At 44.8% G+C, this 27,730-nt stretch overlaps 3 protein-coding genes across 3 annotated transcripts; 1 reads left to right on the forward strand and 2 right to left on the reverse strand.

Moving 5' to 3' along the window:
• Positions 1–58: 58 nt before the first annotated feature.
• Positions 59–17,415, reverse strand: LOC130385315 (C2 domain-containing protein 2). The gene is made up of 13 exons (XM_056593772.1): positions 16,523–17,415; positions 15,976–16,068; positions 14,577–14,690; positions 12,652–12,753; positions 12,204–12,320; positions 11,070–11,178; positions 9,433–9,541; positions 9,050–9,114; positions 7,685–7,800; positions 7,293–7,461; positions 5,697–5,944; positions 4,617–4,887; positions 59–2,812 (listed from the first exon to the last, which is right to left on the reverse strand). The coding sequence occupies exons 1-13, from the start codon at positions 16,802–16,804 to the stop codon at positions 2,586–2,588; spliced, it is 2,022 nt and encodes a 673-aa protein (XP_056449747.1). The 5' UTR covers positions 16,805–17,415; the 3' UTR covers positions 59–2,585.
• A 73-nt stretch (positions 17,416–17,488) lies between these two features.
• On the forward strand, positions 17,489–19,060 carry atg101 (autophagy related 101). Its single transcript, XM_056593773.1, has 2 exons — positions 17,489–18,229; positions 18,319–19,060. The coding sequence occupies exons 1-2, from the start codon at positions 17,978–17,980 to the stop codon at positions 18,721–18,723; spliced, it is 657 nt and encodes a 218-aa protein (XP_056449748.1). The 5' UTR covers positions 17,489–17,977; the 3' UTR covers positions 18,724–19,060.
• zbtb21 (zinc finger and BTB domain containing 21) lies at positions 17,522–26,251 on the reverse strand. The gene is made up of 2 exons (XM_056593771.1): positions 25,777–26,251; positions 17,522–24,442 (listed from the first exon to the last, which is right to left on the reverse strand). The coding sequence occupies exon 2, from the start codon at positions 24,434–24,436 to the stop codon at positions 21,362–21,364; it is 3,075 nt and encodes a 1,024-aa protein (XP_056449746.1). The 5' UTR covers positions 24,437–24,442; positions 25,777–26,251; the 3' UTR covers positions 17,522–21,361.
• Positions 26,252–27,730: the final 1,479 nt, after the last annotated feature.

Genomic DNA, 27,730 nt, shown 5'->3' on the forward strand with positions numbered 1-27,730 from the left:
CTACAAAACCTTTTGCAAGTAGTTGGGATTTCAGTTTATCCCGACGAAGCCGTAGTTTGTTATGGCTTAGTTAAAACCAAACAAAAAAGAATGGTCGGTAGACCTATGTATGGAAATTAACAGGGAATCATGTGTGATCTGTGATAAGCACTGCAAGTGAAACAGGTTCTTGAGTCAATGTTTATTGCTGAATATAAATACAATACAATAACATGTTAATTATGGGAAGGAAGTTTATTAATCACATAAAAGCTCATTGCTTGAATGTATTACAATTGCATAGCTTACAGGCTGCCATTTCCTAAGGGACAATGAAAGTTTGCATGTATAAAGCAACCCATTTATTTCTCCATTCTTTAATCCTTAATGTTGGTAATAGCATAATCTTAATCACCCCGCTACTTTGCTATAAATTAGGACCTTAGTTTAGTAACAAAAAAAAAAGTCACCCACACTGTAAAGAGGATTTGCTTTGGTTGGGCAGCAGTCCCTTGTAAATGCCTCTTTTGGTACGATAAGAAAAAAGGAAAACAAACATGTCTGCGGAATAGGCCACCTTGAACGACAGGCACATTTGGGCCACAACGTCCTGGCAGGCAGACGTTATCAGTCTGAGTCAGGTTTCTGATTATGTTCCCGGCCTTCTTAATAAGAAGTCTCAGATTGTGAGGAAAGAGCGCTGGCCGATCAAACGCGTTAATTCAGGTCCAGTCCATACAGTGTCCATAGAGCTCGGGCACGGAGGGGTGAGCTCCAGCTTCCCCTGAATTGAACCGAGCGGAACATCCTTTTGACATCGAGGAGCATCCCGCTTTTGTCTGTTGTGGCGCATAGGCCGTCGCTCCCAGTCAAACGTGTGGTCCCGTTGGAGAAAACGGGACGGACAGTAGTTAGAAGTAACAGATTTTCTTGAAGAACATCGTTCGACGAGATGTCCACGAAACTAATACATTCATTAGCTGGGTTAAAAACAATCAAAATAAAAAACCGTTAAACTGTTACCAAAAAAAGGTTTTCACTATCGATGCTCGTTCAAAGCCACGATACAATTGTTTTATAAAGAAAGAAAAACACATATTCAAAGAAATTGACATTTCAAATCAATGGAAATATATACACAATCCAAATGAGCACAGAACCGGTTTCATTAACAAGCACTGCAATTTGTATGGCTTAACAGTAGTGTCAAAGTCTCCATTCTGGCCTGTTTGGTTCGCTTTGACACACCGAAAAACCCATCTACAAGAGTAGTGTCCGAGAGAGCATCCTGGAAGACTAAAGAAGTGGATAACCATTTTGAAAACACCGCAAATAAGAAATAAAACATTCAAATGACAATGACAGACACACTGCAATATTCCCCACAGTAAGAAACAGTAACAATTTCATCGCAATTACGCTTTTTTTTTTGTATTAAAGTTCTTGGGTGACTTTTACGACTCATCAATATTGCAAAATATCTTAGACCATGCCCATGAATAATTATGAATTCGGATAAAGGTTTAATATTAGTCCTTGCTGCTCAGGTTTCAATAGTTATCATCTTTTTTTAAATGTTCTTATATTGTATCACATATGGAATTTGCCACATTAACAATCAAGCAGTACAATCTGATATTCATGTACTTGAATTCCTTATTTCATAAAATGCCAACACAACTAGTGTTTGAGATTATTTCATCACGATAATTTTCTCCTTATCTTGCAATAAAAGAACGAGTCAACGGTCTCCCTTTATGCCCCATTTACACATAAAATCACTAGGTGAATATGAGCAAAACATTTCCAACTAATAAGAGTCTCTTTCACCATTGCACTCGTACATCAAGTTCATGAATGACAAAAAAAAAAGTCATGGCTGATGTGCAAATCATACCCACTCCTCGTCACTGGCCTACAATAGCCTGACGCCCGTGAGAATCACAATTATTTCAACCCACCGGAGTCAGTAGGGTACACAGTGAAGACGTGCACATCCGCCATTTTGCGTGGCACAAGGCCGCTGAACTGCTAAAAGATGACTTGTCGTCGTTGCATACGGTCCAAATAAAATCAAACATGCATAAGACTATACGCTTCTGCATTTCCATGAATCTCAAGACCCTCTTCGCAAGACGGGGTCGACCAAACCATGCATCGCCTGTCTGTCTCTCTTTGCGCCATGTCCACAAGGCTGGGTTTAGGAAGGGTACTTCAGCAGGGTGGAGTGGATTGGTGGTGGGGGGGGTGCGATGCTTAATAACACCGCGTTCACACTGTATACGTCCGTCGACGGATCTCATTGACTTTGCATGGGGCGCTCTCAAAATGTATTTTGGGACAATCTGTTCCGTCGGCTCTGTTGCCATATGCCAGACACGCCCTCCGTCATCCGTCGACGTAAGCGATCGCATTCATTCCCAAAATATTCATGTCCGCTATGTTCAAAAACACATCTCTATCCCGGCGCGTGGAGCGCACAAAGCGGGGAGGGGTAGGGGAGGTCAAGGTCGAGGCGCTGATAGTGAACGGGGGGAGGGGGGGCTGTAAAGTCACGGTGGGCTTTGGAGTAGCGGGCATGGACTGTGCGTGGGGGGGGGGGGGGGTCACTGCGTAGGCCCCCCCGGCGGCGAGGTAGAACCGTTGGCTTTGCTCTTGTGCTTGGGGAGCAGCTTGCTGCGCATGCGGCTGAGCGTGGCGGTGTGGCGGGCGCGGTCCACCGCCGCCGGCTGCTCCAGGTACACCAGGTCGTTATGGGACTGGCTCATCCCCGGCTCCTTGCGCTGGTGCCGCCGGCGGAAGAACAGCTTGGCGCTCTTCTGGAGGAAGCTTCCTGCGTCCCGAAGGAAGGGAGAAGTGGTTAATAGTGACGCGAGCAGAGAGAGGGAGACTTGAAAGGCAACCGACACCCAGCCCGTCCAGTAAAGGTTGTTCACATCCTCGGGGGAACGGCTGCCTTTTGTTTGGTGCTGTTTATGTGAGTTGAAGCTTAATCTAGGTCAAGACTGAATCCCACAAGACCTGAAGCTGGTCTTCAGAATCAATGGAATTGGTAACAAACCTTTCAGGGGATAACAGCCCGACTTGTATGCCTGTTTACGGTAGCCGTAATTGAAAGGCCATTGTTGTCTGACTGTCCATTCATTATCACCATAGATCTTTGGTGATTCATTTTGCGTTACCCCGTTAGAAATGTCCCACAGAATATTCCCCTACATCCACAGATGCATGCTATTGATGAGATAGTTGGCCTTTTAATGTCATGTTGTTGTATAGCAATCTGGAGTACCTTAAGAGGCCGTTTTTTCTTTTGAGACGTGGGTGGCATAGCAATATATGTTGGCAGTTTGTCACGGCTATAACATCTTCACTTTGAGAAAACAGGTGTAAAATCCTTTGGGTCAGTCTCCCCCAACCAATTTATGAACTTTCTACTCTGCTCCGAACTCAAGTTCCTTTGTATTTGTGACGTCGAAGTTCCTTTTCTAAGGAACTTCAATGTTACGATGAAGGGACACCCTTGGCGAGGTGTATGGATGGGTGAAACTCCATGTGTTGATGTCCGAGTCCGAGAGAGGGTTTAGCTTCTCGGACCCTTATGGTATAACACTGCTGTGTATGCCACATTTCATTCACAACTTATATTCGCTCCTTATTAAGATCATACACAAATAAGGTACTAAAAGAGCTTAAAATAGTTTAAATTGGTCAATCCATGAGAAAACACACCCTCCTCCTTTCTACAACTCTAAGGCTAAGCCCAAAACACATACTTATACATCTGGATTTTGAATTTGAGCTGAAACAAGGGGTTCACTTTAAAAGGGAATATGTAAACTAGTGTTCGCTTATGTACAAAAGTTTAAGTAATACCCCATACTATACAATTCAATATAATTTTGGAGAAATATACTTGTGCACAAATTCACATGCATTAAATCCCAATTAAAGTCAAATCTTTCACCTGTATGTGATTGTATGCATCCATGCCATGATTTCATTCATGAAACCATATCATAGTGCACAAACAAGTAGAAGAGTGTTGCTTGTCCTTCAAAATTAAATTAAAATGAAATGTGTGAATAAAAAAACACCAGAGTATCATATTCTACCTACTAACTATCATCTACTTTCTACATACTAGAGAGCCTACTAGCCAGGGCTGAACAATTTATGAAAAAAAAAGAAGTACATTTTAATTTACTTTTAGCAGTAACTCGCCATGTTTAGAAACTGCATGACGATGCATATGAAAAACTACCTACAATTTAATCCTCAACAATGTCAAGATGCATATGAACTTGACAAGACAGGAAATGACATTGTTAAATTAATAATCCAAATCATGTTCAAATCATGTCTACATTGTTCAGCCCGTCACCACAAAAGGTTCTTTCATACTCTCTCGCACACACATGTTTTCTAATCTACAAAGTAACTTACTGGTCTGGGCAAAATGGCTGCTTAGTAGCGCCGTTTTCCTCTAAGATGGCATGGTAGAAAAAAAACATCAAAGAAGCAAGGTTTGACGAGCATTAGAGGTACACCAAGACCAGGTCAATAACACCATGCATACATCCCCCCACCCCAACCACCAACCCAAAACCCCAGGCGAACGCAGTCCCTCCGTGGTTCACCTCTGCTCTTCTTGCAGCTGGCCTCAGACACACACATGGACAGGGACAGGTTCTCCATCTCGTCGCCCGCCTGGCTCTCCCAGTCCTGCGGGGGGCGCCCCAGTGCACCGGGGCCGGGCGCCTGGGCCTCTGACAGAGGCGGAGAGCTGCTGGAGCCAGAGGCGATGGCGACCGTCATGTCCTGGCTGGAGCTGCCCTCAGACATGGAGGCGTCCATGGCGGCGGCGTAGTCCGCCATCAGGGCCAGCTCGTCGTCCTGGGACAGGGGGGCCTGGGGGGGGGGGAGAGAGGCCAGCAGAGCTTTAGGAAACAAATGGTTTTACGGGCCTTTGATTTCTATGTAAAATATAAACTGTGAAGGATAAATACACTTTTTGTAATTTCCTTACGTAAAACGACTATACAGTATGAGCACAGTGAAAGGCTGGTGGCACAGAATATAGAAAATGTATATTTAATCCTAAAAACTATAAAAAGTGGATAAATTAATGTTCAGTGAAAGACACTTCTGAAGTGGAAAAGGCTGTGGAAAGTAACCAACCCATTGTCATTCGTTCTGCAGCACATAAAAGATTATGACCAAGCTCTTCCTAGTAAAAGGAGTCATGCCACAACCAGCCCTGAAAGTGCTGCTGCATGTCCTCGTTGGACAACACAAGGGGGGAAAACCGGCAACTATTTGGCCTGATCTAACCCTGTTGACTCATAAACTCAGCAACTCTGTGTGAATGGAGTGGTGTAGAAGTCCACAGAGACTCTCTATAACCCGTCCTGGGTTATATCACGATCCATTCCACAATCCGTTTGTACACCATGGCTGTCACTGATTGATGAAAAGCTGCTTCAGTGGAGAGCCATGCCTTATATAATATGACATGGTCATGGCTGCGAAGTTATGTTGGTTATTTTTACCAGCAGACAAAAGTGCTGAATACTTATTGTTCGCAACATAAACCCAGAGACTCCGGTTCAAAGCGTAGCTCCTGAAGAGCTGTTTGACCCGTAGGGAGCGAGCCGAAGACTCAAACAACCGCTATTACATTTTAAGTACCACCCCCCCGCCGGGCCCGACCCCGTTACCTTGGTGATGCCGGATATGATGATGGTGCTCTTCTTGACCGGGGACTTGAGCTTCTGCTTGGCGGACTGGTGCAGCTGGCGGATGGCGGCCTCCGCCACCGGGTCCGTGCCGTTGAGCATGAGCAGCTCCGTGTCCGACGACGACAGCGCCTTGTTCACCATGGCGCCCGCCGACCCCACCACCGGCAGTTCAGAGACGCGGCGCTCCGACAGCTTGGACTTTGTGGGCGTGGCCTTCTGGGTGGACTCTGAGGGGGACGGAGGATGGAATGACTTCCTGTGCGGTTTGACACTGTAACCCCTGCAGTGACGGTGAGCTTTTGGCGCGATTATGTTTCACTTCTACCCGCGGCGTGACAGAAACTGTAATCGCTTTTCGCCAACTTTCCCGGTGTCCCCCCAAGCATATGGGCCATGTCATCCAAAGATAGGAGTTGGTATTCTTTGCCGCTCTTATTTTTAGGAAAACATGTCGTTTTGATTAAACGCTTTGAGAAGACAAGTAATTTTTTTGTCCTAGTGAGAGGGAATCCAAGAGCTTTTTCTGCCAAGTCCTTTATCAGCGATTGCATAAATAGCATTCAACAAAGAATGCATAGCAGCAACCGTGTCATGAATGCAATGCACCAGCGAGTTCCATCAGGAGCCAAGCAGGAACAGACCTCGGCATAATGTACCGGCATCGAAGTGACCTATAAAAACAGCATGAACGTGTTTGGAAAGGTATGTGGAAAATCCAGTTTGAAGTGGTGGTAGACGTCGCATTGCATAAACAATATCTACAGATCTGTAATTCTTTGTTTACATGCAGACCAAAATCTAACTTCCAGCGTAACTGAATGTATGCTGGGAATGTCCGCTACACGCCGTGACTTGCTACTCCCTGACTAATTAGGAACCCATCAGCCACTCAACTAAATTATGATGTCTGCTGTCCTGGCTCCACAACGTTGGAACGAGCCCCCCACTGACATCAGTACAGCTGAGACCCCACCGATCTTCTGCCGCAGGATGAAAACTAATCTTTTCTGACGGCGTCCTGGCCCGTGATGCAAAATGAATACAAAAGAAAGGAACAACTCTCCCCATCTCTTGTTTCTATATTGTAGCACTTACAGCAGTAAGTTTATTTGAACCTGTAGTGCATTGGAATTGTATGTGCTCCAATGAGTCATGAACTTTTTGGGTTGCATCTTCATTTATGAATTTACTTTGGACAAAAGATTCAGTCAAATAAGTGTTATGCAAGCCAACACTACAGCAAAAGTGGATTAGCAAATCTCAATGTTGAGCATTCAAGCCTCGAGATGGATGAGGTGGAAACTAACACCTGCGACTAAACTCCCACCAGCTAATAACGGGCGGCCGCACCATCACTTCTTTATAATACGAGTCGGGGAGCACAAATTACTGCAAACCACGGAAACCCTTAACAAACGTACACAAATAAAATCGGTCGAAAGGCTCGAGGTGCGGCTCTAAACTTGGAGATTAATCTTGTTTGAGTCATTTGCTGCCTACTTTCCCCCACATAGGTTAACCTGCAGGCTAATCTCTGGGCGTCAGGCTACTGAGATGGACCCGGAGAACATGTACCTGTGCTGATGGAGGTGGAGAGCGCTCGGCCCGGCTTGCTCTTCACCGCCGTGATGGTGGTGACCACCGTGCCGCAGGGCATCACCGTGCGGTCCATCTCCACCCGCTTGGTGGGTGCCGGGGTGGGGGGCAGCCAAGTGCGCACCTCGCTGGGCTCCAGGTAGGTAAACTGGAACAGAAAGGAGGGTCGGTTATTAATAACCTGCTTATACATCACTTCATGGTTATTATGGAAATCCGAAGCAAGAGTTCAACGGTTGGGGATAATTGCCCCACATAGAAATAAAAAGATACAGAAAACGAATATATGTGATGAACATGCACAATAACTTCATTCACATGACATGTCAGGTAAGAAGCGCATCGTGATTAATCATTGCACGTCAATTTACCTCAGTAGTCAGTGATCCAGTCACTTGGTCTTTGGTCATGAGTGCAAATGTTTGCTGTCCTTTGGGTTGCATCTTGGCCAGATGGAAAGGCACAGACACCTGACCTAGTAAAGAATCTGGAAACACAAGCAGCACAATTTTCAGTCTGATCGCACACTCAGATCCCACTGAAACCCATAGAAACTGAGCAGCAAGAACTGCGGTTAAAGTAGGATTATAGGACAGGATGGATACGCCACTGTTTACCCTCACGATCCAACAGCCTCAATAGGCTGCCAGCTAGTATGTCCATCGCATGGCAATTATGGGTGTCATTTAACAACCAACCCTCTAGCAACAATCTTTGTTGACCAATTCAGGACTTGTTAAACAAATGCCCCATGTAAATAAAGTGATTATAGATTTGCAATTTGGCTGAGGTGACAATTGTCATGCCAATGAAAGATCGGTCATCAGGACAGATATGACGGTTACTGCAGTGCAAACACCTCTGATTTATGATCAGACCTCTTACAATGAGTGACTTGGCGTCAAGTCTACACAACAATGTGTCTGCAATCTTAAGGTTACACATACAGATAGCAAAATGTGTTAACAGATTATAGTTCTTTATGCATCCGCAGCATCCGAAGAAAGGGGATGTACACCTGTGTGTACACAGTCAGCACTTGTGCTACATGGCAAGTGGCTTTACCAGGGTTTCAAACTTTTGTAGGAGGAACTTAAAGGAAGACGACTTCAGATGGTGAACAGATTTTGGCCTACTTTGCCCTGCACCTGTTCATTTGCAGAGCTGCACTTTCTCAATAAAAGGGTTTGTGATGATGATATGGGCCCTGGGGAGTGTGAACGGCTAAATTCCATCTCCCAGGCTGAGCTGGCTCATCTGACCAAGCAACGGCCTCGATGGGACATTAAAGCCACCGGAGACTTTTTGCGCAATCCGACCGGATGCTAATGAGAGAGGAACACCAAATGTAACCCAAGCCTTGGGACAAATGTACCAACTCATCATGACAAAAACGTCCACTACATTATACAAGTTATACATCCATTGGCTTTCCTACTAAACGCAGAGCAACAGTAAGAGTAATCCAGGCCTACTGACTTTGTGAAACATTACTGCAGTCATTTAATACTGATTGTGTTCAGTTACTCTGGGGTTCCCATAAGTCCTTCAGTCAGAGAGAGGCTTTAAAATCGAATGCATCACTATTATTTGTATAAGAGTAGACTGCTATTCATCCACGGCTACTCATACACTAGTGGTTCTGCCGTTTGAAGCAGCCTGTAGAATTAACAACAGATGCTCAGCGCCACTCTGTCTCATGCAAGACAGACACACAGACAGAAATTCCGTCTTACCCTCTTGAGGTTGCCCATCATTCAGTAGCTGGATGTTGAGCTCTTTCGAACGCCCATTCAGCTCACTAAGTCAGACAGAGAGAAGAGAGACGGACGGGATGTAGTCAAGATTATGAAGAAAATAATACAAATGTAAATACAATTTCAGTAAGCCGCATGATGTTGCAGTTATCGACGAATGCTATAAATATAACAATAATAGACGTGTAGATCGATTGACGGATGGACTGTCCTTGTAAATGTATCCCTGCCTTTGATTGATCCACTGCTTTTAATTGTGGGGGTTTTAACAGTCTTTACTGAGTGAATGTCAAAGCACCTTGAGTGATTAGGATTATTTTTCTACACTATTCCGTAGTACAATACTATAGAGGTGGACCTACAATATGAAAGGCTGGTCCCAGGAGGGCGAGGTGGAGTTCTTCTGGACCGAGGTAGAGAACCTTTGTGGAGGGTCGTCCATCTGCATGACGCACACAGGATTCATGCTGCCTGCGGAGACCACAGACACAGACCACGTGTTAAAACAAAGGGGCTTCTCTCCGTCGCTTCACAGGAAACACGCAGGGTACAATCATGTCACAGGGACCTGTAGGAATAAAGGACGAGTTAGGTCGATAAACAAGGGTCTGAATCATGAAATGGAGGGAGGAGAGAGAAGGGAAGGAAGTCAACTGATGACACAAGCTTGAACGTCCCATTTTAAAACGTTCAGACTGTTCCACGTATCCATGAGCTATGTAGCAATTCAGCAACAAAAGATCCCCCCCAGACACAGACCGATCCCATCTATAAATAAATAAATAAATAACCCCCGCCAGCTCTCAGGACAAAAACTAGGGCAGGTCACGATGACATAAGGAGGAGCAGTTAATGGTCTTCAGCAGCAGATCTCCGGTCAAACCGCTTATGCAGGGGGGACATCACACATCGCCGCGACCACTTGCATGTCGTTTGGAAAAGGGTGAGGTCAGCCAAAAGCGTATCCGGGGCCGTGAATTATACGACGATTTACCGGGACGGCCAACCGCCCTGTTCTGAACGATTGAACAATTTGCTTGCCTCGGTAGAAGGTGATCATTTATGTCAGGGGGGGGGGGGGGCGGTTTAGCAACCGAGAGCCAAGTATCTCTTTGGGCAAAGTGGGCCCAGGCATCCGTTCTGCTGAGAGAGATGTGAGCAAGGACCGGAACACAGGAAGGAGTCGCTGTGAGGAATACTCAGCCCCTGGTGCCGGGCCAGGAGGTAGAGCTCATCAATAACATCCCCATCAGGGTGATTGTCTTCTTCCTTTTAGAGTACATGGCTTCGCTTGGTCAGCCTTTCAGGAATCAGCTTTTTACCGCGATTGTCATGCCCAAAAGAAAACGTAATTTCCGGAGAAATATGCAGTGCTTTTTGTGGGTTTTCTGCGATAAAAGTTGCGGGAATGCAATTGCAAAAAAAATATCTGAATCCAAATCCTTCATCAAAAGTAATTAAATGCGGGCCTACGTAGACATGCTTGCTTATTCATAAGCACAAGATGGAAGGGAGTTTGTTGTTGTTCGTGATATTTTTTGTCGGAATCAAAATAATTGGTCTTACTCGAGGGGAAGTGTGTATAATGTCCATTTCAGGCAGAAAGCTGTGGTGAGTGAGCAAATATGTAAACTTGTGCAATGTTATGAGTGAATATACCCCCCGGGGGGGAGACATATTAGTTACTAGTTAATCAACAGAAAATCACATGATAACTCAATATTAAACTTATGTAACCTGGGTGTTAGGCCCACATCACAAGTAAAGGTTGAGCTTTAACTTTAAGTGTCAAGGCTGTGAAGAGGCGTCTTCTAGAAACTCCAAATAGAGCAAGAGGTGTTCTGTAAGTCATTTTATATGTTTGTACATCTACAGACCAATAAAATAGTAATGCAAGTCAAAGTGAGTCAGCAGTCACTGGGATAAACATGTCAAAAGAAACACTTGGACACAAAATAAAACACAAAAGCCCACAAAAACAAAAACAAACGGGCCCTACCTGCAGATGCTCCGTCCTGATTTAGAGTGACCCGGAAGTTCTTGACCAGCAGCTTCCATTCGTGTGCCCGTGGTGGTTTGGGGGGGGACAACACCTTGCTGCATGACTCCTGCTTTCCAGAAACACAACAGGGAAGAGGAGGTCATGCGACCGCCAACACGGATGATAAACCTCTACTTCTTCATCCGGGCACGGCTGCGTTCATTGTCCAAACCAAACACCGTAAAACGGTAGGATGCATTGGATATTGGAATAGGTTCCAAACCAATTCTGAATATTCTGGGAAGAAAATATAAAGAAAGAAATCCCTTCATAGGGAGTCTCTTTCACTGCCTGTAAACGTAGCAGGCGGACATTATTAGAATATTGAATTGATTCAAATACATACCTAACAAACGAATATCCGGGTATTCAAATATAGGGGCTCAGCCCAACAGCATTCAGACAAATGTAAAACCCAGCCCACTAAACGGAGTAGCAAGCAACACGCTTATTAGTCCAGCCAGGTAAACATGGCTGACGGCGCAGGCGACACAGGGCTATTGACAGCTGAATCTGAATGACAAACACACTCATTGTGCCCTGTTTGTTTTGACTGTAATTACGGCCCAGGGCTGCAAACGCCTTCAATAGACAAGGGCTTTATTTATGCAATGCACACATAGATTACAGACGTGTGCAGTTTGTCATTACCCCCTTCGAAAAACTACGTATGTCAGAGTGTGAATCACCAGATATGAACGGCTTGGAAACTATAATGATGGTTCCAACACAGACACAACTTCGGAACGATATAATCAGGAAGACTCAACATTTGAAAGTCATGCTTCGGAGACATCAGAGAGATATCAACAGCTTGCATCCCCGGGGCAAAATGTCCCCGAGCGAGACACCCAGCCCCAATGGCTCCAAACGGGCAGGGCTGTTCCCAACGGGCATGGCTGTTCCCTCACATGTTGGCGCAATAATGTGAAGCTCTAAGAGTACAGGGCCGATTGGCCACAGTTAAAAAAAATAATAATAAAAAATAATAATAATACGCAGGCCAGGCATCGCCCTTTCATGGACCCATAGCCGCGGGTCACAGGCTGGGCTTCAGACCTGGCCTGGTGGCTCGCTGGTGGCTGGGCTCACCTTGAGCCCCGGGAGCTGAGCGGGCCTGCAGCTCAGCGACACGGAGGGCCGTGCGGCACACAGCAGCCTCCTGATCCGGTCCTTCAGCTCGCCAACGCCAGGGGACGTGCCGTTGTCCTGAAGAGGAGAGGAGAACATGTCTGTGCCACGTGTGCTGTGGTGATACACATGTAGGTAAACTGCATTCAAAAGGAAAGGCTGAAGAACGGTTTGGTCGCTATTCGTTGGACTCATATTCGGTCTCTATGCTCCAAACCGTCAATTCAGACACAAGGAGACTTCTTGCTCGAGGACGTCCACAGGTGAGGGGGCGGACAGGTGGGGATCGAACCCGGTACCTCTCGGCTGAGAGTCGAACACCTCCGCCGCTACAATAACCACCTGACCCACTTGGCATCAAAGCGTTCCTATAGTCGCGCTACAGTCACGGTGCTCAGCGCAGCGTTACCTGAGTGAGGCTCGGGGTGAGCCGTAGGTCCCGGGTGTCCATGTAGGACACGCCCCATCCCACCTTGACCTGCTCACCGGCCTCCTGGAGGTCAAGGTCCAGCTGGGGCAACACGAAGCACACAACATGCGCAGGGTCAGGGTCATTACTATGGTTCTTTACTCAAAAGGATTCAGGTGAAGGGTGAAACCAACCGCATGCTGGATTCTTTCACATTAAGGTCATTATTGTCACGCATTACTTTTTCATTCCACATTTGATGTCTTGAAAAGCCCAGATTTGGCTCTCTCACAATAAGACCATGAAATGATACCACTGGGAAAAGGCATAAAAAACATTGACAATGAAATCCAGCAGGCTTAGAAACCTCTCAACTCCTTTCCGAAGAAAGACATACTGTTGGCCGGAGCAACAAGAACGCATTAAGGGAACTGATGAACAATGAACCACCTCTATGGACAAAGCGAAACAAAAAGGGAATTATTTATTGGCCACAATTGGTTGTGAAACAAATCCAGCAACAGAATTCCTCCACACACAAGCACACACAAACACACACCTCCTGCGCCAGCATGCCTGGATTCCACCGCCAGTGTACTACAGTCGCCTCTGTGCTACCAAACAAAGGCCTCATCAGATCCCAATGCAGAATGCCTGCATGGATATAAAATAACGACCCGGATGGCCCTACACTGGGCGGCTGGGCTTGGTCAAATATCTACTAGAGAAGTTACATCTAAGTTTAGTTCTAGTGAGATCATACCCTTAAAGCCATAACATACGGCGGAGGCCATACTCTGGTTTGTTCCGGTTCAAAAGTAGAAAATGTGCGCGGTTAGCAGGAATGTCTGTGTTATTAGCATCCCGTGCAGCGAGGCCTCATGACGCGATACAGTAGCACGGCACAACGCTGTTTGAAAACAAAGTGAGAGCGAGAGCGGCTGGCCGCCCTCATTGTGTGCGTGTTCATTATTCACGTGGAATAACAGCAGGGGTTCAGGCACAGGCCTGGGACACCAGCCCCTGCACCGGCCAGGACTGTTCTAGCAGGGGCATGAGTCAGAGCCTAACAAACTGGAACCTCTGGGGTGATCACGGATGCTCAGGAGTAAAAAGGTGGATGGGCGCGTTGAATGCTCCAGACAGAGGGGGAAAGCACTCAATGGAAGGCTTTCACCAATCAATCAACAGCTAAAACAAGAAAGGCCCGTTCCCAAACCAGACCTGAGCCTTCAAGCGGCTCACTGCCATTGTATTTACAGCACAGGGAGATTAGGCCCACGGCCGGGCCAGCAAGCCCCTTATTGGCTTATAAATAGCTGTCATTCAACTGGGACACATGCTACGCGTGCCCTTCATGAGGACTAGATTCAAATGCAGGTCTGAATCAAACGTTTTTGAAAAGAAGCACATAGGTTATACATGACATCATTGTTTTTGGTCACACGGTACTTGAACCCTGAAATCAGCAATACGATGCTTGAGCCGTTTAAAGCTGGATGATCAAGACAACACCTGCCCAGTAGCATGTCGGATATTCAGAGAGTAACCTCAGCTCTTACGTTTACATGATTTAATGATTTATTTCGGCGAGCAAAGCCATCCTTTGCCAAAAGCCCTCTTTATGGGTCTGGCAGCAATCTAAATGGAGCTCTTACGGGCATTTGCCTACGGCAAGCATTTTTATGTTTTTTCTCCTGCCAACAGTGAAACAAGACGAGATTGCCACTGTTCAATGAATCAGCAGCAGCAGTAGCAGCAGCAACAGCACAGCCCCGGCTGCCCCGCCAATTAAAACAAGCTCCCAGTGACTTCGGAGTGGCCCAGCCCCGCTGTTAAGATGACCCTCTGTTTAGGAGCCATGACGTTAAAGACCCAAATGAGCGCGTGCAGGCTGCTAAATGGATGGTTGGTGGTGTATTTACCTGTATCTGGAGGGGAGCGATCTCAACGGTGTATGGGCGTGGTTCTGCCGAGGACGGGGACTTTGTATTGAGGCTGAACTGAAGCTTGTCCCCCACCAGCTTGCAGCGAGCGGTCTGTCGAACGAAACAAGGCCTTTAAGAACAACGCTTCTCCCACCTAGCTACACGAGAGGCCCATGTCAACATGAACCGTTTAGCAATGTAAACATGATTTGGCTGATAAGGGTTATTTCAAGCCATGCGAAAACAAAAAAAGGTAAGATATGTAGTCTTACCCAGTACGCTTTCCGACAGTACATGATAATACATAACAATACCTCAAAAGGGACACTGTTAATTTTGTTTCTATTCAAGGAGATGATATTGTATCTATACAAAAAAGACCAACAATTTTGCCTGTGGTGGGGTTGCATAAGCGTGCATTTTGGAGCATACAAAGTAGGTGTCAGGTGATATTTCCCCTTCTCACGAGTGCTGTTTTGAACAACAATCCAGAATACTTGATACACACAAGAGTCTAGAGGATTGCTACTTATTAAACCCCATTTAACTAATAACAAAGCCCCAGGTGTCTGAATTCAGGTTACATCATAAACCACATTAACTCAGCAAGTAAAACAAGCCTGATTTCGTGCAACAATCCGGCAGCCACAACTGTAAAGCTGTCAGCCTACCGTCATGTTCTCTGTGTCTGAATAAGTCATGTAAAAGAAAAAGTTCAACCTTCCACATTGAAGCCTTACATTAAATTCCATGTACCAACATAAACATGGAATGGATTGAAATATCTAGATTATTATAGATATAATATAATTCTCAATGAAACTGCAATTTACAACTGTGGCCTCCATAAACGGAAAAAAATTAAAATGTATTAACTGAGAACTGAGCTTACTCCAATATGTATCCTCGCATGTGGTTTTGATTAGGATTTACTGTCTTGATAAAATGTGAAAAAAGCAACAACCAGTAAACTCCAACAAAAGGAAACTGCAAATAAGCTAATCCCAATTCATTATCGAACAATAGGTGTAGATTACCTTCAGGAGCCATGATATTACAAAAGCATGCATACAGGAAGAAACTGAAACCATCAGCCATGAGTGGTTGCCTTTATAAACATGCTTAATGTTAACAAGAACAAAACTGTCCTTGAAAAACAAATGCTAACTTTATGTGGGCCTGGAAGGAGGAGGGGAACGTGGCACTGGCATTCAACAATGGCTCAATTGATCCAGAAATCTCCTCCGACCTTCTGCATTATTTGATGAAGGATAGTGGCTCATAAATGATCAACATCAATCGAATAAAAGCATTGAAATACCACCAACAAGGCTGTATTAAGTACTACATATATAACAAAGCTAACTTAAACCTTAAGAAAATAGGGTAAGCTTACCTTGTGTCCAGAAGACTTCTGGAAGCTACAGACTTGACTGACCACCAGGTCGGATGAATGGAGGCCATCCTCGTCAAATGACAACAAATTACCCTGGGAGGCAATGATTGGCAAACATACTGCAGTCAGGAGCAATGATGCATGGGCAACATTTTAAATAACAGTAAATGCCATTAGAGTTTGGTCGTCCAATCATAAAAAAGGTCACAAGCCTAGGCTGTAACATTTACAAAATAAAGAAAACGTAAAGCTACTTTGCAATCACTACACTACAAGAATACCAAAGTACTAGGAGACGACATATGCGAGTGGAGTCAACATTTCTGGATCTTTACATCATTCCAGAGATACAAATGCATGACACCAACCAACCAACTAGGGTTTTGAAAAGATATGCAACATTTTAAATGGCATATTACACGGATATTTTAACTTGGACTGAATTAAGTCTTCAGCAGTAAAGGGGATAGTAGTGACAATATTGTGGTTATTCTTGCAGAGCTCAGAACGACATACGCAGAGCACCTATTTGCACAGGTCCACATACCCCAGACCTCCGTGACTCGTTGTTTAGCGCCCTGCACCAAGCTTCTTTCCATTGACTTTTCCAGCTTTGCAATGACAGCATCCATTCCAACAGTGCGTCCGCTTCCTCCTTTGACGCATTGATTTGCGCCGGTCTCGGTACGTTCGCTAGATAACCGTGTTGGACATATTGCACTAGGTACAACAGTAACGTAACCAACGATGCAATAAAAAGTGTGACCATGCAGAGCCACATTGGATCTCCCAAGCCAAAAAAAACCCCGGAGCTCTCCGTTTCAGACATGCTTGGGGAAATGGTCCGTAGCGCAACACGCTTATGATAAATGACCTGGCATCCTACAGTACTTTCCTAAGAAGGTGAGCGACATCGTCGATGAGGGCAGTTCGTCTCATCCTGTGTGTTCCCCATTCAATGACTGACAGCTAAAAACATGCGCTCCCAAAAAGTTAGAAGTATTTTTTCCCATGTTATGGTACTGTAACTGTAAGGTGCCCGTAACGAGCTCCATGAACATCACATATTATTCCAGTCTGTTAGAGAGCAACCGAAACCTGCAAAAAAAAATACTTAGGGGGAAAAAACCGGAGCTCAGGAATTGCACCTACAGGCTACTTACTAACCGTGTATATGTGACTGGAATTTAGTTGTTAGCTTAGCTAACAAAGCTAGACAGCGTTTAACCATCTACTATACATTTTACAAATCAGCTTAATCAAAGTTCCTCAACCGGAAAACATTCCAATGCTCACGACTATGTCCAGATTCAGCTATCCAAGGAAACGGGAAGCCAGAAAGGGAAACCATTTGATGGAGAGCCCCTAGAAGTCCCCAGTGCAGGTTTGGTGCTCGGCTTCTATTCTATCGTGAGATCGTAAACTCGCCTTCCTCTGAAACGGATATGTGGCACTAACTGTGTTTCCCACAACCCACCGCGGCCCACTTAAAGGGAACGCCAAAGCGTTATTTACTGGCATTGGAAAGGTATTTGTCCTTAGATATTATACCGAAAGTTGTGTCCACCGAGCATTTTTTTTTACTGTGTAAAAATAATTGTTGTACTTAATTTGGTGTGTTTTCCAGTTAAACGTATCGAATGTCGATCGCGACTGGACTGCACCCAAATGTTAATTTTGATCTACTCCGTTTCCCGTAGAGTGTCGTCATCGTTTTATGCGCGGAGTAATGGAGACACTCGCCTCGCTGGTGTTATTATTTTGTTCTATGCTTCGTTAAGCGTTGATTTTCAACCATCGAATACATGCTGTAACGTATGATAGAGTGGGTTGATGTAGCTTGTCAACGAGGTAAACGTTACAAAACAACAACGCGGTACCCATAGGCCACGCCTATTCACAGAGGTAAACAAACCGTGTTTTGTCCGTTCAGTATTTAGAGACAACGCAGAATACTGCCAACCTTAAATAATCAGTCAATGGCAATATAAAGTTGCTGACAATGAATTGCCGTTCGGAAGTGCTTGAGTTGACGGTGGAGTCAAGACAGGTGGAAGAAGCAATGCTTGCTCTGCTTCACACTATCCTTTTGCACCGCAGCACTGGAAAATTTCACTACAAAAAGGAAGGAACTTACTCCATCGGCACCGTTGGTACCCAAGACATTGACTGCGATTTCATTGATTTCACCTTTGTCAGAGTGTCATCGGATGAACTTGACAGGGTGATCAGTAAGGCTGTGACCGAATTTAAGGTAAGCAGGCCTATGTGAAAATGGATTTGGCTAGCCTACCAATTCGACCTTTCAACTAACTTGGCTTGATTTTATTTTCAACATTTCAGGATGCCTTGGGAAACACGGGCAGCGATGGCATGGGACGCATATCACTGGAGTTCTACCAGAAGAAAAAGTCCCGCTGGCCATTTTCTGACGAGTGCATTCCCTGGGAGGTGTGGAGCATTAAGGTGAACGTTGTCCACCTGGCCAATGAGCAAGAGAGGCAGATCTGTCGGGAGAAAGTGGGTGAGAAGCTTGGTGAGAAGGTGATCAACGTCGTTGAGGTCATCAACCGCCACGAATACCTGCCAAAAATGCCAACCCAATCCGAAGTGGACAACGTGTTTGACACCAGCCTCAAGGACGTCCAGCCCTACCTTTACAAAATCACCTTTCAGATCACTGACACGCTGGGCACGTCTGTAAGCACAACCATGAGGCGGCTTATCAAAGACACACTGGCGCTGTGAAAGAAAACCCCAGTCAAAGACTTATATGGGCCTAATTGGCGACCTTTGAAGCTGCATCTTTTGATCTCTGACAAATGTGTCTCTGTGTTAGAAGAGCAGCAGTTCCATGTTCAACATTGAGTTTTCCGTCTACCTGTAGCTTACGTTTTTTGTTGCAAGATTACATTCATCTCCCTGATTTATCTACAATAACCTTTGTTTAAGCCATGCACCTTTTTGAAGTAGAACCAATTAGGAAATGTTGTCATAATATATTGCATAAAGATTGTGTAAATTCCTGAAAATAAACACTGATTACTGCGATCCATATTTGACTAGTGATTTTGATTTGTATTTTAATTTATATGGATAATGTATTTCAAACCAAGGGAACATCGATCTGTAATATAAGGCTTTGTGACCTCAAATCATGAGTTCATGTGAAATTTTGCATGATAAGAACAACCTAACTTTTAGCACGCAAGAGGATATCCTCATCTAAGGGAAAACTTCCTCAGCATATTTTCAGTGAGGCTGTGACCTCACAGATGAAGTACACAGGATTTCCAGTCTATCATTTCCCAGATGAAACCGGTCCTTCCTAAATGTACCACTATATTTTCCATTTGAATAAGTGCCCTTAGGTTGAAAACCTTGAAAAACATCTGACCAAAATAAAAACTTATCAGGAATCCCCTATTATTATGGAAATCTCATAAAAACATTATTTCAAGGGCAGATATCATGGACATGCAAAGTATTTATAGACTTTTGTTATAATAGAAATACACAACCAAATGTGTAGAGTAGAGTATCTAATATCTCAAAATTGCCTAGATTACAAGTAAAACATACTGGATTATTATTCTTTATTACAGAAATGAAGCACAAAACTGTAGAAAATCCTAAACACAAAACTGCTGCGAGTCAATAAGCAACAATAATGCAACCAATACTAATACAAATATTAATTATTGCAGTAATAGCACAATAATACTAGAAAGATAATGTTTTATATACTAACAAAATAGGTACAAAATCGAAAAATACAAACACTGCCATATACACAATATTATAATCTAGATATTCTTTGAAATCTTTCATATATAGATATATTTATATAAAGTTTCTTGATAAAATTAAGAGCACTATAATCAATACAGAATATCTGAAGAAGAATATAGACAAGGGTGATTTCTATTTTGTTAGACCATGTCTTTGGAGTACCCATTGTAGTACATTGTACAACATTGTTTTCGGTTTGACTTGGAATCCAAATTCCATTTTTGGGCAGATCCACCTTTTCTGAATAAATATAAAGTCGTTAAGCCACAACCCGTTCAGGATATGTTTAGGCTTTGGCAGGTCAAAACACAACCCTTCATCATGACAGGAGTGTTTTTTTTGTTTTCAATTAAATGTATTTGATTGTTAGATGTGTAACATAAATACCTCAAGCCATGTGTGCTGTCAGTTCTACTGACCTCTCTCTCTCTTGTGTTGGTAAGATTAGGGTTTTATGGAGGTGGCAGAGAAAAGTAATATCCGGGGAATCAGAATACAATCAAATAATACTTTTCAATTATGAGTCAAACAGAGATTGAGAAAGATTGTTTCCTTTACCTTCCACTTTTGTCTTCCGTAAATTTGAATTGCCTGAGTCAATATTTTGATCTGAAACCTAACTTGTGCTTCTACATGATCGAAATCGAGAAAATGTTTAAGGCCTCAAAAACATTGTAAGAATATAATTTAACAGGAACTAGGACTCTTAGTTTTGCTAAGGTGTGTCAAGAATCTTCGTAATTGCTCAGAAGTCAAAATAAATAAATAATATCTGAAGTTTCATTAATAATGGGCCATGACAGTAGTGAAGAATATGTGGGGAATTATAATTTAATTCTCTAAAATGAACTATGGCTAGTATATATTGTGATCCTCAAACCTTTGACTATTTCGGAAATATTTCTTTCTGCATGAACCTTGGTTAATTCCATGGCTCGTAAACCTTATCTATGCATGTGCCATCAATTGGTATTTATCAGCGAATAGACGATATGATGCATTTAGAATAAGTGAAAGATGAAATTACCCATCATTCATACCATCCAATTCTGCAGCTCCCCACCGATCTAAAAACAATATAATGCATCTTGGAAATGTGTACATGTCCTTGGGTTCACACTCCTTATGTGTGACAGACGGACAGTGATTAGTAACAAAGTGCATACTTATTACATGTTTGCTGAGGCCACCATGAGAAATACATCTACAGACCCAATAGATCTATACAAAAGCACTTGCCTAATCGTATGTTTTACTTATGCCAACAAAAAAAACATTTCAGAAAAACAAAGCACCAGAAGTTAACCAGTGAAGAAAATGCTAAATGAGCAAACTAGTTTAAAGTAACAATATGCAAACCATCCAACCATCTCATTTAGTGAGATCTAAAATAGCGTTTCATTGCACACATTACCCATTACACCTCTAATGACCACTTGAATACATGACATGGAGGCAAGCGAGTAGGCTATACATTCAAAGTCTTCCTTTCTTAAGCTGACGCGTGTAAGCAGAGGTGTGTTACATCAATATTAGGTAGCGTCTGTCAGGGGGGTAGGGGGGGCCGGGTAAAAGTGCACTCTCTGTGAGAGGCCTACAGATGGCCGTGACTCTGCTCGTGGCTCCAGAGACTGAACGCTGTCTTGAATGTCCTGTGACAGAGTTTACACATATACTGCCTTTTAAATGTCAGGGCGGAGAGAGTGGGCGCATGGTAGAACAGAGTGTCAGGATCCTGAGTGCCAGACGACTGCTCCACGCTGTTGGATCTCGACAGAGGGCTGGGACTGCCTTGTTGTCTTTCCATTTCCGGATTCTTGCCCTTGCATTCTGACGAGCTGCCCGGCTCCGGGCTGCTGGGCGCTTCCGCGATCGCTGCGGCTACAGGCACGGTCTGGGCTGGCTTGGCCGCAACGGCCGCTGGGCCAGGATGCTCAGAGGTTGTTTGAGGCGTCAAGGGCGGGGACGGGGAGGGCGATGACGGGCGTCTGTCGACCTCTTTGGCCCCGGCGTCATCTCCGGTGGACATGTGGGACTGGAAGTGGCTCCAAAGGCGAAAGTTTGTCCTGAAGGCTTTGTTGCAGAGGTGACAGATGAAGGGCTTGATGTGACACAGCAGCTCCTGGTGGCGCTCCAGGTCTTTGTGAGAGCTGAAAAGGTTGCCGCATTTCTCGCACGGCCAGACGCCCGCTTCCTCTGTGGCGCCGTTGTTGTCGTCATCGGCGTCCATGATTTCCCGTTCGCACACCGCCTCCTCCATGGGCTCCTCCTTGACGACCAGCTTGCCGTGGGGTCCCATGCTCAGGTCCTCGGGCACGTAGGACGAAGAGTCCTCCGAGTCGTAGACGGGCGGGCCCGACGAGTGGCGGCCGTAGTCCACGTCCTCTCCCGAACTGCCCGTCGGCATGTGGTCGTGGCCGTACTGGCCGTGTCCCAGCACGTCGGGCCCCTCTTCGTCCTCGTCCCCCTCGGCGTCCTGCGGCTTGAGGTTCAGCTGATCCTTCACCGTCATCATGTTCTGATTGTGGACCTCCACCTGGTGGCGCCATATGCTGAAGGACGACTTGAAGGTGCGCATGCACTCCAGACAGGTCAGCTTCTTGTACTTGCAGTGAGCCTCGTGCTCCTTCTTGACAGCCGTGCTGGAGAAGCGCAGGCCGCAGTACGGGCACACGGTGGCGTGGCGGCAGCCTCGCTCGTGGTCGCCCTGCTCCGACAGGGACGACAGCTTGACGTTGCAGAGTCTACAGGCGTACACGTTGGCGGGCAGGTGGTCCGCCTTCTCTGGGACGGGGGCGTCCTGTTCCTGATAAAGGTCCCGGTTGCTCGATGCGTTCCCCTCATCATTTTCGTCGGGGTGGGTCCTCAGATGCTGTTTGTACTGCGACTGGAACAGAAACACTTTCCCACAATAGGGACAGGTGAATTTGGTCCTCGGCCGGTTTTTGGTCAGTTTAGGAGACTGTAGGCTTTGTTTATTCCTCTTGAGCTTCCAAAGCAGCGCTTTCTTTATTTCCCTCTCTCGCACCATGTCAATCAGTCTCTTCTGGAACTTCTCGTCGAGCATGGAGGAGCTGGAGGACGAGGCTGGGTTCTGCACCACTCCGTGCTGGGTTTGGCAGTGCGTCCACACCTTAAAGTTTGTGTGGAAGCGCTTATGGCAGATTTCGCATGCATACGGCTTCTCGGGGTTGTGATACATGTTGACGTGGCGATGCAGCCCGGCTTTGGATCTGAACACTTTCAAACAGTTCCAGCATTTGAAGAGCTTACCCTGACGTGGCTCACTAACATTATCATTGACTACATCATTGTCATTACGGTCTAGGCTGGGATTCGAAGGTGCCATCCCCTCTGCCATGATGTCATCGGCCACGGCGATGTTTTCAGAGGGATAATGTTCATTCAACCCTCTGGTCTTTTTGAAGGGATATCTCCTGTTGTCTGCCCTCCCCTTTCTCTTAGCAAAGTTATCAAAGCCCGTCCTCGGCCCCTGTTCGATATTTGGTTGGAAATGTTTTAGGTTTACCGGCAACGTGTCTCCGATGGTGATCCGAATAATCTCCAGGGGGTCCCCCAGAGGGCTGCCGGGCTCGGCCTTCACGCAGACCCCTTCGTCTACCTGAGTGGCGTGTTCGTCATATACGCTGGGGTACTTTGTCCTGAGAACGAGCGGGGACGAAGATGTTTTGGAACTGCCGTTGAGGACGGACGTATCCGTCCCCGTCGCCTTCGACACCAATTTGACGACGGACTGTTCGCGGCCATGCAGCTCAAGCGTCGGTGAGAACACTGGAACGGGGCTGTCCATGGACAACGATCGACGCAGGAGGCTTTTGATGAGTGGCCCGCTTCGGTCGATGGTCTGGCTGTGTTCACCCGGCTGTCCCTGATAAGCACTTCGGCCGTGGTAAACGGGATCCTCGTCTTTAATGCCCATCTCGCAGCCGGGCTGGGACCTAATATGCTGGACTTCCACGTCGCTGAAAGACACAGAGGATGTGAGCTGCGGCCTGATCATGGTGGACAGCGATGGGTTGCCTTTCAGTATGGAACTGTATGGAAAGACGGGCTTGCGCTCGGCATCGTCACTTGTTCCTATTGCCTTTGAATTGACAGGTTGAGGATTATGATGCGTGGGAGGCTGAGGCGCTTCTTGCTGAGAGGATCTGGGCAATGGCGGCCTCTGTGTGGCTTTCCGGTCACTGCGAGTCCGACACACAATGACGCTCCTTGTCTGACTGTCGGTCTCATCCTCCTCTGAGAAGGAAAGCCTCTTTCTGGAGACACAATAGGACACGTGAGGCCTTGTGGACACGATGTTGGTCAGGAAGGGGATTCCTAAGCTGTAGCCCAGCTCCTGTATGGCTGCCAGGCTTCCCTTGTCCACAAAGAGCGAGGAGGAATACATGTAGTTCAGCACTATCTCAAAGGCATCCGCTTCACAGAAATCCAGGTGGACCACCTTCGGCGCATCCGCTTCCGTCCGTGTGAACAGAGACTGGAAATACTCACTGCTGGCTGCCAGGACACTCCGGTGGGCCTGGTACCTCTGGTCCCCCACCACCAGCACCGTGTCACACATCTGGCCGCTCAGGCGCTGCTCGTTGAGCACCCCCAACACAGAAGGCCCGTGGAAGGGGTTGTTGTAATGCACTAGGGTCTCCATTGTCTCCTGGACGCAAAGCAAAACAATTGGATCTTAATGCAGGAGTGTCAATATGAAATAAATCTGTAATACCCAATAGAAAACTACGTAAATAACCATCAACACATGTAAAATAGTGACAACACAAAATATCATGTACATTTGGATGAAAGTAAAAAAATATATATATATGTATTGCGAAGGTGGCCATTAATGCATCTAGAAATCATCTTAATCGAACACAATGACTAATTTAAAGGATTTCATCTTTGCAATCATTACCAAATTGTTGTTAACCCCCCTTAAAGTTTCATGACTTTCATATTTAATTTATTATAATACTAATACATTATTTGTTTTGTTATTGAGAGCATATAACATTTCTTTTAAAAGCAATTCTTTAAGTAAACAAAACAGTTATGTTTCTATTTTAACTTTACAGCTCGGTTTTCAGCCTCGGGAACGTGTACCAACATAACGTGTTTTAAAGCATGACAGTCAAAAATGTATGGTCTCTGCTATGTCAAATATGCATTAATGGGATTTTATTTAAATTGACCAATCGAAACATGACCACAAATCCCGATTTATCAAGGTGCTATTATTTCCCACTGAATGACAATAATTTTAATAACAAACAAAACCTCCTATCCTGGATACGCAGCTTGTTTATTCATGTTGAGAACAGCGCACCTAACAACACATGCGCAGAAGGGTTCGGTTCTACAGGCATTACATCATGATTGTGTTGAAGATATTAGGCATACAACTAGCAAACAGACAGTGATAAAATGTGCCTTCATTGTGTGAAAACATAAATGGGTTGCCGGTTATTTCGTCCGTGTAAGTAACTGTCCCTGATATAGAAACGGAGACATTATCGCCCGTTACATTATTGTGGAGGAGCGCCTATGAGACGTGGCCGAATTCTTGATGCTATTTCACTTCATTCAAGTAATGGCGCGTCGGCTATTAAACATGTGGGCAACATAGGTAGATCACCGATTGTATCTTAACACACAATACACTCGGACACAACGAAGGCTTAAAGTGTTTCTCTCAAACAATGTTTTACATGAGAAAAAAAGTTGTATCAGAAATGCTTTCCAATGAACGCTAATCCCCAAATAAAAAACAGCATTCCAAGCTGTGAGATAGCAGGCATGGACTATATTCACTCCGAGCATGGATCAGCGCTGTCGCAGGCTATACTGGGAACAGGGCAGTAGCTGGTGAGGTTTAGATCACCAGAATCTCTCATCGAGTTACGTCAGGAAAACGTTTCTAACAACAACTATGCCAGAACTATGTATAGATAGCTAATTATCTCGCTAATGTAAGTTTTGGCTGCCTTAACTTACCCTCTTGGACTACTTCTGTTCCCACTGAGCATTAAAGCCAAGACTATGGATAGAATTCTGTAGAAAACGAGTTGGTCGTGATTCCATCCATCTTGAATTTGACGTCATCCCACTCCAGGGATGAGGTCATCGCAAAGAACGCTCGTCACGTGCGCCTTTCTTTGATAGGCTGTCTAAACACTAAGGGCGTGGCCAACAACAGAATGTTTCGAGAAATGTTAAAGAAACAGGTTAAATCAATGATGCGCGTCAATAACACTCTATTTAGCATTAATTAGAAGTACAACTAAATATATATTCATATTTAGAGATCTTTGCGAATTTTGCTGCATATTTTTCTTCCCCTATAAGTGACTTAGCCTAGTAATTGAAAAAAGTTTCACTTTGTTCATTAGGGAATTGTGTACTGCCTGCAAGTGTCAATAAGCAACATAATGCAACCAATACTAATTCAAATATTAATTATTGCCGTTTTAGCACATACTAGAAAGATAATGTTTTATATACTAACAAAATAGGGATAAAATCGAAAAATACAAACACTGCCATATACACAATATTAGAATGTAGTTAATTCTTTGAAATCTTTTATATATCGATATATTTATAAAAAGTTTATTGATTAAATTAAGAGAACTATAATTAATACAGAATATCTGACGAAGAATATAGACAGTGGTGATTTATATTTAGTTAAGACCATGTCTTTTGAGTACCCATAGTAGTACATTGCACAACATAGTTTTCGGTTTGACTTGGAATTCTAATTCCATTTTTGGACAGATCCACCTTTCCAGAATAAATCTAAATTTGTTAAACGACAACCAAATCAGGATATGTTTTAGGCGGCAGGTCAAAACACCACCCTTCATGACAGGAGTGTTTGTTTTGTTATCAATTAAGTGTGTTTGATTGTTAGATGGGTAACATAACTACCTCAAGCCATGTGTGCTGCAAGTTCTACTAAACTGTCTCTCTTGTGTTGGTAAGATAAGGGTTTTATGGAGGTAAGTAAAGAAGTAAGTACAATTTATTTAAAAACAGTTTTCATTGGCCAAAGTAATGTACATGGTGCAAAAAGGCATATAAAAGAACACATACCACATACATAGACAGTAGATGAGAAAACGTAAAAATCAACATATCACAAAGGGGGAGGAAAGGCCAGGGAGAAGAGGTGTGAGCCTAGATTTAAAAATGGTGACGGAAATTGAAGGCGGCAGTTCGTTCCAAAGGTTGGGGGCAGCCACAGCAAAAGCCCTGTCGCCCCTCTGTTTTAATCTAGTGCATGCAATGTGCAGGAGATCCATACTAGATGATCTAAGGGACCTGGGAGCTGAGTGGCCGTGGATGAGCTCTGTGATATATACTGTATATTAAAAACCATAAGTAGGGTTTTTAAATGAATTCTTTGCTGGATGGGCAACCAGTGGAGGGAAGAAAGGATGGAGGTTATATGATCCCGCTTTCAGGATCCAGTCAGCAACCTTGCTGCAGAATTCTGGACCAGCTGAAGGCGAGAGAGGAGGGATTGAGGGAGTCCTAGGTAAAGGAAGTTGCAGTAATCCAGCCGTGATGTAATGAAGGCGTGAAATACTTTTTCCAGATTGTGAATTGATAAATGGGGTTTAATTTCAGCAATGACTGAGCTGGTAAAAACTGCTCTTGACTACAGCAGCAATTTGCTTGTCAAAGCAGAAATTCGAATCGTAGATGACACCCAGGTTTCCGGTGTGGGGTTCATGTGGATTTCAGGTGGATTTGCAGCATGCCACTTTTGCTCGAGTTGAAATATTTAAACTTTGCCGCGACCTTCGCGTGATGACAGCCAATCAGCGTTCAACAGCATGGCCACTGAGTGACGTGCGTAACGTAACAGCCAATCAGTTTTCAACCGGCCAACCGTTCCCTGTAGTGCAGTCCGGGGTGAACCGCAGCATGGAGGAGAAAATGA

Source organism: Gadus chalcogrammus, chromosome 7 (assembly GCF_026213295.1).
Source record: "Gadus chalcogrammus isolate NIFS_2021 chromosome 7, NIFS_Gcha_1.0, whole genome shotgun sequence".
Lineage (NCBI taxonomy): Eukaryota > Metazoa > Chordata > Actinopteri > Gadiformes > Gadidae > Gadus > Gadus chalcogrammus.